Raw genomic sequence first — 11568 nt, forward strand, 5'->3', positions numbered from 1 at the left:
CACTGCTTTCTTTTCTTTTTTTACCCGGTGAGTTTAATAATCTCTTCACTATCTTCCAGAAAAGGAATCCCTCCATGCCATAAACGATTAAAGATAAGGGATAAAAATGTGGACAGGCTTCCCAGTTTCTTAACAGTAATTACATCCATTTTCTATCAGATTTATGGATGTCGTTAAACAGCACCCTGTCGATCCATAGATAAAATCTAATTAACCACTTAACAGTACGCCTCGCAACATAAGACCTACAACATAACAAGTAATTAAACAAATGGTAAAACAACTACCTTTTAATTAGATTACATGAAACGGCAGTAGGCCCGTGGGGTATGCCAGTATGAGAGTAACACTTCTGTGAGTGACTGAGAAACTGAAACAATTGAGTTGTCAATGACAGGTTTGGGCCTGAGTGATTGCCCAAATCCCAATCACGTCATGTTTACTTTACATCATGGATTTACACACAGCAACAGCAATTACAGACAACATAAACTTAATATTCTTTCTGCACTAATGAATGAATTTACAGTTGCATTATTTGAGTTGTATACGTTTTTGTATTTTTCCCTTTCCCACCAGTGTAGTGAAATAAACAACATTGTTAGGTAGTCACGTAAAGACATATTCCGTTTTCATTGTACATGTAATAAAGAATGACTTGAAGTTCTCATAATACTGGTAGGCAATATTGTTCTACACAGTGTGTACATAGATATGCGATCAAGCACCAAAAAATATATACCTGCAGTTGTCAAGTGTAAACAATACTTGGACTGGCATAGTAAACGGAGTGTTAAGATTCCCTGAGGGTGAACTCAGGTGAAAATGAGTCAATGACTAGTAGAAATAATATCAAGCATTTCCACAGCACTTTTACAAAAAAAATATTGAAAGTTCAGAATGTCAGCTTAAACTTGAAGGTACCATTAGCCATAGGGCAATACTTTCTCGATGCTTGAAACCCAGAACTAAAAAATGTATTTTTTCCATTTCATTTTCTTTGTTTTTTAAAAATGTGGATTATTTCAAATGCTTTTTTTTCATTTTCCACTCCCTCAAAGGCCCAAAAAGCTTATTTTCTAAATTAGTTAAGGGTTCCTACATGAATACAATCTTTTCTGCCATAGTTAGAACAGTTTTCATTCATATTTAACATTACAGATTTCTGCATTTCTGTTTTTCTTTGTGCTCCTTTCACTGATTTTGAAGGGGTCAGGGCTAGTTTGGAAAAAGGAGCAAAAAGTTCTATACTTGCACCAATAAGGATTTGAATCAACGTTTGAATCAGAATTTAGACAGTTGGTGGATTGTTTCGTCATTGTCAACCAAATCTGATCAAACCTCATCCACACAGTACTGAGATTTTAAACTCTTAAATAATAACTAAAGATCATGAATATTTAATAAGACAGAGAAATACTTTTGAATCAAGTTTTCAGGGGCATTAAAGTGACACTCTTTAGATTGTTTATGGGTGTACAACATGAAACACAGCGGGCACCACAAAATAAATACGTTGCATGGCTGCTGCTCAAAGACTTATATTGTACATTCCTGAACAAGATTTCCTGAAAATATAGATTAGTAATTTCACATCTGAAAGAACATAACCTGAAAAAATATGTCCAGAGATATCGTGTAAACATTATAAATTGAGAGAAATATCAGGGCCATGCCACTTTCGCATGCCCTGGAACCATCTCTAAATTAATATGGAAGTTGTCTATTTCTGAAGTCCTTTTTGCACACATGGTGGCCAGCAGAGACTTCTTGTGGCACACGTTTTGAGTCTTCTGCTTATGTTTTTTGGGAACTGGAGTGTCTTGATGCTTAGAAGAGTCTCCATTGGCCACAGGGTTTATGACACTGCACATTTGGGGGTAATGTCTGAAGCATTCGAAAGCATCCTTACACTTCTCACAGCTGTGGTCCTTTAATGGTATAGGAGGTTGAGCAGAGCAGTTGGATGAAGGGAATTTGTTGGTCTGTCTGTGGATTGTGCGAAGTCGGACCCTGATCTCTGGCTTGAAGCAGCACCTAGCTGGCCCCGCAGAGCAGAGGCAGCCCTTCAGACAGGCGTGGCATAGAGTACCCATGTCCCTGCGCATCACCTTGCGGAAGTTGGGCCTCAGCATTAGGTAGATGATTGGGTTGTAAATGGTGGAGGACTTGGCAAACATTGCTGGCATGGCAAAAGCCATAGGAGGGATGTTCTCAATGTGTCCAAATGCAGCCCACATGGACACCACAGCGTATGGACTCCATGCAGCAAAGAAACCGATGCAAACAGCAACACTTAGCTTTCAGAAAGAAGAGCACACAGTAGAAAAGTGTAATTGATATCATTTAGAAAATGCATACTTTTAAAAACTGTTTTTGGTGCTTTTTACATCACCATGTATTTCGAGTGTAAGTCTAGTATATATTTTTCTCAGTGTCAACAAATCCCACGAAAACACCAAAACCATCAACATGTTACTATGTCTGTCAATACATGTCGTCTAGTGCAACATTGTGACCCATTTATGTAATTTTAATAGTTTTTGTACAATGGAGGTCTAAATCACAGAGGTATAAGCTATCATGCTTTGGCTACATAAGTGACTTATTGGTTTGATCAATTTATTGTTGGTTTTGGTTTTTCATGGTGTTTGGTGAAAATAAGAAACATAGAATATCATCAGACTTACCCTTTAAGAGCAGAAGATATAATCTAAACAATGTCTAGCTAGAAAATGTGTTAATTAAATACATTTGCCTCTCCTTGGTATGCCTGACTGTGTTTGAGTGTTTTCCTTGGCCAGTATCAGTCAGATGCTACATGAGCAGAAAGGCATTTTTTTGAGCCTTTTTTGGATGAATCAGAGTTATCCTTGGAAAAGGGTATATTATGATGACCGTTTATCAGCAAAGGCAGCAGTAGCTTCTCATCCATCACAGTACAGCCAGAGCCAATTCTTGCTAATGAGAAGCTGCATCACTGGAGGATCTATTGAGGTCACTGAAAATTTCTTGGAGGAGCGAAGAACTCTCCAGACGACTCTTGTCTCTAAGGGGGCACTTTGATATTATACCCCTGAACCATCACCACATTGCTATTACCATGTGGTGTCAGTTTTATCTGATGGGCACTTCTTTCTTTCATTTGTTTTAAAGTTTCACTACATATTGGATGGGTGAAACTGACAAGATTTGTACCAGTAATTACAGGTATGACCAAATGACTCAGCTCAGAGTTAAGTTTCAGGCTTAGCTTATTTTTGTCTGTGGGTGTGTATATCGTGTGTGTAGTTGAAAGAGTGCAAGGGGTTTAATAACACTCCTCTGGGATGTGATTATACGAAGACACAGTAATGATGAGGGCAAGCATGTCAAGGTGAAAAGAGATTCAAACAGAGAAAGAGACTGCAGAATCAGTAAAGCAAAGCTCACAGACTTCTTTCATAATAGTCACTTCCAATGGTGCTTTACTTTCTTAGAATATGTTATTTCTAAAGCAGTACCTAAAATTGAGGCTCTGGCGGAAAGAATAAAAGCACTTAATAATATATGAGCCAAATGGTATCTCTGGGATGGTGGAAGTAATAATTGTTATTTATCAGACTCTCCTCTTACCTTAACAATAATCATCTGGATGCTGCTCATGTTCTTCTGCCTCGATGCATGCTGCTCCATATTCTTGCGGGATGCATGCACTGTGACCAGAATGCCTGCGTAGGATGCCACAATAACACAGCATGGAAGGATGTAGCAGAAGATGAACAGTGCCACAGTGTAGGAGCGTGCTGTGGTATGCTGATTGGACAGGCGCCAGTCAATGCAACAGGCGGTGCCATAAGGCTCTGGCCCATAGTTCCCCCAGTGGGCCAGTGGAGAGCAGGCAAACAACAGGGCATAGACCCAAGCACAGGCAATGAGCAGATGACCATGAACAGAGTTAAACCTGTTCCCTGTGAAGACAAATTAAGTTTAACTTTTATTATTCAAGTTGTTAAGAGATTCTGGCAGAATTTGCAGCAAAAATATGTTACAATATTTAGGAAGTTTGATAACCCTGGTTCTCTTAAGCAGCATGAGTGACCATGTGAGTGCCACCCCCTGCATGCTCTCAGAAGCACTTATTCCATTTGAAGGACCAGTATATAGGATTTAGTGGCATCTAGTGAGGAAATTGTAGTTTGCAACAAAGTGAATACAACTCGTCCTTCCAAGTGTAAAAACTATGGGGGCAAAAAACTCAAAAGGTTCTGTTTGGTTTGTCCATTTTGGGCTACTGTAGAAACAAGACAGGACCTGCACTCTCTGTAGATAGTAACAACTTATTTTAAGGTTGAAAACAGGATTTTTATTTTCAGGTGATTATACAGCAATAAATATTAGAAGAAATTGAATATTATATTCCATTTCTGGATTTATGTATTATTATATTCTATTTCTGTCATATTCTGCAAGTAGGGTCTCCTATACACTTACAGTTTACACACTGGACCTTTAAGCACAGGGTCTGTTGAAATAAACCAGTTCATACGTCTTGTCGACTGACTTCATCTGAAGGCAAAAGTGCTTATAGCTTTTCAATGGTAACGCCTAAAGCTAATCGTTCAGAACCTGCATACTTTCACACAGTGAGTTTCACAGTGTGAAGTTGGCATGCTCACAAGTTGATGCCTTTACATCAGCTCTGAGTGGCTGACTGTCATTGTTCATTATGTCTTAAACTTTCTGCCTACTGCATACATGAGGCATATGTAAGGGTCAGATAGTTCTCCTTCACTCTGACCGGAGATGGAAGAGTCAATGCAAGGCTTCTGGTGCAGAAGTGCATCCGGTCTGAGTGCATCCTGATTCTGCAAGGAAAAAATGACTGGACCCTGTGTGTTCTTCTGTGGTATGAAAAAATCATCTGATTCACTAAAGCTGCATCGCCAAATTATTAGTTTTGTGCCAGCTTGTGTAACTGATGGCAGCACAGCCTTCCTTGACTTCATATGAAATGAATAAATGTGTTTTAGCATTGGTGTGTTTGAGACCCCATGCAGTGTTCTGTCCTTGAAAATACAAATCTTAAGAGCTCTCACTACCAGGGCTGCCGCTTTATGAGCCTCTTCAGCCGACTTGTATTGATCGGCTTCAGATAGGAGTGTGTGGTCTAAATAACATAGCTCAGAATTTTGGAGGGAGGGGGTGATGAAAAGGGGTGGCTTGAAACTCCAATTAAGATGTTCTTTGAATGGGCATATTTAAGGTTATTCTCCTCAACCACATTGAGATTGTTTCCTCAGTAGTGAAGTTGATGATCACCAAGATTGCAGCTCGACCCATTAGCCAACAAAGGATGCTTACCAGGATTTTTTAACTGTGGCCTGGGCATGTTCCAGCCATAGGCAAGGAGAGCAGACCCGCAGTATTTTTTGCCAAGAAGTTGGACTTTTGTTACTGGAGGTGTGCAGACTAGTGCCAGAATCTCTTTTGGAATCCATTTGGCTGGAGCTAGCTCAGGTAGAGGATAAGCAACTAGGTAACTGCAACCTGACAACAAGTTAAAGACAAGGCCTCTGAAGAAAGAAAAGGTGATTGAATGACAAGCAAAAGTGTCTGCTGAAAATATATACGTAGACATCATGACCCCTTTTGTGACACTGCCTTGGAAAACACAATTTCTTGAGGTCAAATAGAATGGTCCATTGCACTGCATTAACCAGCATCACAAGTAATTCTTATTGAGTGCAGAACTTGGACTTGTCAGTCATCAAAGGAAGGCTAATGTGCAGCACTTCATGGAGGGATTATCATTTCGTTTCCGTCCACAGATAAATCAACAATCAGCCACTTAGGGATGTGATGGTTAATCCTGTGTCATTTCATTGGGAGAAAATAGCTTCTTTGAAGACTTACCATAGAGCGGATAACATACTTTCACAAAGCACACCATGCTTAGCAGGGTTAGAGTGGTCAGACTGCAGAGGCCAAACAACATGCCGCAAAAAGCGTATATGGAGCACACTGTTTTCCCATACAGCCACCTGCGTAGGAGGGCAAGGGGGGTGTGAGAAAGAGAAAGAGGACAGTGCAAAGCAAAGACAAAGAAGAACGATCAATGAGGAAGAAAGGAAAAGAGGAGAATAGCATGACATTTCATATGTGTGAACTCACATGCAATCATACTGCTAACCATATTGTTAAATTAACCATGAAATACGAAAAAGGATTCTGATTTAAAAGCAATACCTACAATCTTTCGTTTCACATGAAAGTATATCATTCTCTGGTGGTGAGAATAACCACTGTGTATCTGTTTCTTTGCTTTGATACCTATTAATTTTCACGGTAAGCACCAGGTGTGGTACCTGTGGTAGAAGCTTGAACTTATCGCCATGGGGTAGAGTGAGAGAGTCAGGCCCAAGTCACTAACAGCTAGGTTGATGATGAAGTACTCGGCAGGTTTCAGGAGGTTCTTCTTCTTATAGGAGACATAAAGCAGCGTGCTGTTGCCAAACAGTGAACATACTCCTGCAGGAAAAACAGACCAAAACCCCTGAATGCGATGGAGTGCTGATTGTGTGTCACAAGGCTAAGGTGCTAATGTCAAAAAGGTTTTGGCTTTTGAGCAATGGTCTAAAGAAGTTGTCAGAATTATACTGTATATTTAAAGCAATAGTTCAGCATTTTGGGATATTCACTTATTTGCTTTCTTGCAGAGAATTAGATGAGAGGACACCTCTACTATCTGTATGTTAATTATAAGGCTACAGTCATCAGCCAGTTAGCCTAGCTTAGCATAAAGACTGGAAACAGGGGTAAACAGAAACTGATTCAATGCACACAAATTACCGTAACGACTGAAAATATCTATGGGACATCTATCAGATGTTCATGATTATTTAACTTTTCATATTGTAGAATTCAAAGTAGTATTACTATCCCACAGGTGTTTGGTAATAAACAGCCATATATATAAATACTGAGCAATGCTCAGTGCAAACGAAGTTCCAGGCCCTTAAATTCAGGTGACAGGTAAAGTTGTTATGCTTATTATGCCTATAGCTTCACAAGTTACTATTTCTTTACTGATCACAACTGAGATTAAAAATACCCTAGGCATTTTTTTTTTCAGTACATGGCCCAGCCATATAAAATTCATTTTAAAGGCTCTGTATGTTGTTGTGTTAAAAGCAGATAATACATGAACAGCTGCAACACTGGCCTTCTGTACAGTTGGTCTGTACATTGATGTATGCATGCCTGAGGAAGGATAGACATATGCAGGTATAGAATTTACACATAAATACTGTAAATATAGATGAAAAGGATACATATCCACAGTAGATATTACTGGGCAGAAGTGGAATTCATATCACATAGTAACACAGTTTAAACTAAAAAAGGCAAACGTGCTTCCTAGGCTTCACAGTGGGCTGTCTTGCTTCATGCTGTTACTCATTTCAGCCCAAGCAGAATGAGTAGAAAATTCATTGACAGCATTATTAGTGTTATTAATTCTTTATCATGAGTTTAAATCTAGGTAGATTTTACTCACCAAAAATAGAGTAAACCACAGCCACCATTATATCCAGTGGTACAGGTATGTTGGAGTGGAATGCAATGTCTTCATCTAATGGTGCCATCTGAAAACTGATTGAGACAGACAGAGATTTTCAAAAGTAATGGTAGGGATTGGTCTAACTAATATTATAGCTTTTAATCTGTGTATTTTAAATGTATTAGGAGCAGGATGTGAACATTTCACATTAGTCTCAATGGTGAATTAACTGGCTACCAAACAACAAACTGCAACTCTAATCGTTTTACCTTGAAGTCAAAGACCTTGTAAATGTAGATGATTTTCACAAAAATGACCACTTGCAAATGAGACTGAACTTTATTCGTGCAAATCTCTGACAGTGTTGACGTTCTGCAGCACTGTTTGTGATTTGCATGCATCTCTAATTCAAAGGTGAGGACTAATGCTTTAACATGCCTTTAAAATACCAATGTGATACCAGATCATCATCAGTCTCCATTTCCATGTTTTCATTCTGCTTCGGCAGCTGAAGGCAGATTGTGACTGACAGACATAGGTCAATGGCTGACATGAGGGTCAATAAACAAGTGGTTTAATAACAGGACAATGCACCTCAAACACATCCTAATGTGCTGTTCCTGTGGTCAGGCACAGTTCTCAATTTTCAGTAACCTGACTTCCAGCAGCAGACTTTTACAGCCAAACCGTAACATAAAGCCTAAGACAGCTGTACTGATACTATAAAATAATGATGTATTTAAACATATCAAAAGGACATGGGTTGAACAGCATAATAAGATTTCTGCCAATTATAAAGGGTCACATCAACAGGAATCTGAGGTGGGTATATTGTCTGTGGGGCTCCAAGACCTCCTCCTCATCATCATCCTAGATTAGTCTAATGATAAATGTTATATCCAAAGTGTGCACCTTTATCCGTAGATAAATTTAAACATGATAACCCAATGAGGAATGAAAACAACTACTATCTACCTAAAGAACAAAGGATAAATCATAGCCTTGTCCGAGGAGTCCTCAGACCAGTTGCTCAACTTTGAGTCTTAGTTATAATTCTAGTCAAATATTACAAACTCTCTCCGTGCGTAAAGGCGCAAAACTCATCCACACTGTTTATTGGCACCATGGAAGTCATAACATGTGCTACACCAAATTGGATGGTTGAAAGATTTAATTAAATGGCTGTAACACAACTAACTGATGTTTGTGTTTAAAACACAGTTTACATTATATTTCTGTCTGCTCTCTATCGTCCAGCTCAGTTTTGTGAGAAACAATGCTGGTGATAGGACAATATACTAGACAAATACAGCTGGTCAGACCGCCTTGTAACAACACACAGATAAAATAAGTTAAAAGTTATTTTAAAGTGGTCCAAGGTTCAGGATCAGAAGATGTTGATAATTTAGGTTCCGTGTTAATCAGAGCACAGAATTAGAAACCTAATCGAGCAGGTTTCTAATTATGTGCTCTGTGTTACACATTTTCATACAATTGAATTACTATTCAGACTGGACTGATGTTGCAGTGGTGACATTACGTGCAAACGGACGGCAAATTGTCACAAATAGTCAGTGTTAAAATAAATCACCCGAGTTCATCAAGTTCTGTGTATTTTCGCAAATTAGTTGGGTAAACAACATAGCCTATGTTCAACTGCATTCGGTAATTTACATGACAAATAGTAGCCTCTACTGTAGGCTCTATTTCTTCACATATTTCACACAATGACACAATTTAGACTTAAATTGCTTAGAACTTATAACTGATTTTAACTGATGACAAATAAATGTACCTTACCTCAGCGCTGGATTACCTAAATCCACGTCCTCTAATGCTATGCTTGGTCCAATTAAGGTCCCAGTAAGTTTCCAGAATTACTTTTTTAATTGGCTGTTCTTTGCGCCGAATGAAGATGTTCACTCCTCTCAGCAGCAGTCAGAGGAGAAGCGACTACAAAGCACCAGAGAGCGGATCAGTCTGTGAGGACGGAGGAGCAGGATGCCTCACTATAACGAGCTGGACCGCCAGATCCCCCAAGCTGCAAGCTGCTCCGGTCAATTAATGACGTCAATTACACCTGAATTCATAAATGCACACTCCAAAACGCCCATTCATAAATCTTCCAGATGCTTTGATGTGCCATTCACAACTGACGCAAAATGCCCTCCCCCCAGTAATGACTTTTACCATTTTATTTGAATTATACATTTGGAACTGCTGTGCCTTTTTATAACTCTGGCTAAAGCATAATGAGCCAAGAGAGTATGTCTAAGTATTTCTAAAATATTAAAAAAATCAATTATTTTTGAAAACTTAAATATCAAATACCTAACAGTTCACAATTCTGGATCAATTAGTCAGATCCAACATTATGGACCATGGTTAACAATTTACCAGCACCAATTAAAACTAGGGAATCAAAGCCTCAGGGTGGTGTTAGAAATAAAAAAAAAACAGAATTTTGAAAGAAATCCCTGGTGTACTCTTTTAGTTTCCACTATGACTGCAATTAGTTTGGGAATTCAATAAATTCACATCTCAGTGTTTTGAACAAACATTCCTTATATTTCTCTTATAGCTTTAAAAGTAGATGAAATATAGTTTCACTCTGTTTTACAGCATTATATATCTTGTACTGTATCTGTTCATTTAAGAGTGTCATTTATCACACTACAGGGGACAGTGACAGATATTGTTTTGTGCATTGCTTTGGTAAATTGAATCTGTCGCATCCATATTGTTCACATTGAGTGTAGCATTCGTAACCCTTTTTATGCATAGTCCTCAAATTTTAAAATGAAAGGGATTCTGTTCACCCGATACACAGTGAACTCTCTTAAATCGAAGCTGAAAGTCAGCACCTTAACCTTCATTGTTTCCTTTTGAACGCAATGCCCTGGAACACAAAACCCACACAGCATTCAACAGCACATGATTCACATCCAAAATCCATTTTCTGAACATTTTTCTGTAGCATGGAACACTGTAATGTTTAATCTTTGGGGACCTTGTAATCTTTACTGGAATTCAAATCTTGTCTTCTCTTCTTTGAGTTTGAGCAATCCTATACACACGATGACTAACGTTGACAAATTGACTTGCCATAGTGTCCCAGGGATTGAAATGTTGTGAATCTTCATTGTTTCAGCAGTGTGGTGCTTTATGGGATGAGTGTCAATTTCAGCCTTGTAAACATCCCGTTCTATAGTATAAGTTACCCATTGTTGTCAGCAATGGCATGCTGCTTTTCATTACAATTCAATATTGCATATCCCGCACGCAGCCATAAATGAATCACAGTGAGTCAAAGGCACATATAGTGGCATTTGAAAATTAATTTTGAGTTTGTCTCAGAAAATGAAAAAAAGGAAACAATCGAGTTTGTCACACCTTGAAAGCAGGGATGAATTATCTTCAAAAGAATTACACATAGCGGAAATATTGCCTTGCATACCATTTGCTCTCCTTCTTTCTTACATGTGTGAATTCACACACACACACACACACACAAACCAACACACAGATTGCGACTGGAACAGATTGAGCTAAAGCTTGAGATGAAAGCTGTATTTGAGGTGTAATGGTGTTGTCAAAGAATTAATTGTGAAGGCCACAGAGGGGAGAAAGAAATGAATGTCCATGATAAGATAAAACACAGCACACACATCAAAGTGGTGTGATGGGAATACAGAATAAGCATTTCACACAAACTCTAACCGTAGATAGTCATGACTACTGGGGCTTGGGCAGAATATTAATCATGCTTTTTCTAAAACATGGCACCTTTTATTGCTAACAGTGTTTATGCACATATAGTGGCTCCTTATAAGGTTTAATTTCTGAAACATTGCAGTTGAATAGGACATTTTTATTAGGAATGAAAAGCAATTCACCACAGTATTACAGTGATTTAAATATCTGTACCACTGCATTAACCTGACTGTGCCAGATGGTTTGTTACATAGAACCACCTGGGAGGTCATTGTTGGGAACTGTTTAGAAAAGAGGAGGCACTTTGAAAAAAC

General features: G+C 38.6%; 1 protein-coding gene across 1 annotated transcript; it reads right to left on the reverse strand.

Annotated features, from left to right (window-relative positions):
• Nucleotides 1-1664: 1664 nt before the first annotated feature.
• On the reverse strand, nucleotides 1665-7625 carry opn7a (opsin 7, group member a). Its single transcript, XM_035671070.1, has 5 exons — nucleotides 7538-7625; nucleotides 6348-6510; nucleotides 5896-6023; nucleotides 3616-3950; nucleotides 1665-2300 (listed from the first exon to the last, which is right to left on the reverse strand). Exons 1-5 carry the CDS (start codon nucleotides 7623-7625, stop codon nucleotides 1665-1667), a joined length of 1350 nt encoding a protein of 449 aa, XP_035526963.1.
• Between the last annotated feature and the right edge of the window lie 3943 nt (nucleotides 7626-11568).

This window comes from Morone saxatilis, unplaced genomic scaffold, assembly GCF_004916995.1.
Source record: "Morone saxatilis isolate NCDOM2014 unplaced genomic scaffold, NCSU_SB_2.0 Contig23, whole genome shotgun sequence".
Taxonomy (NCBI): Eukaryota; Metazoa; Chordata; class Actinopteri; family Moronidae; genus Morone; species Morone saxatilis.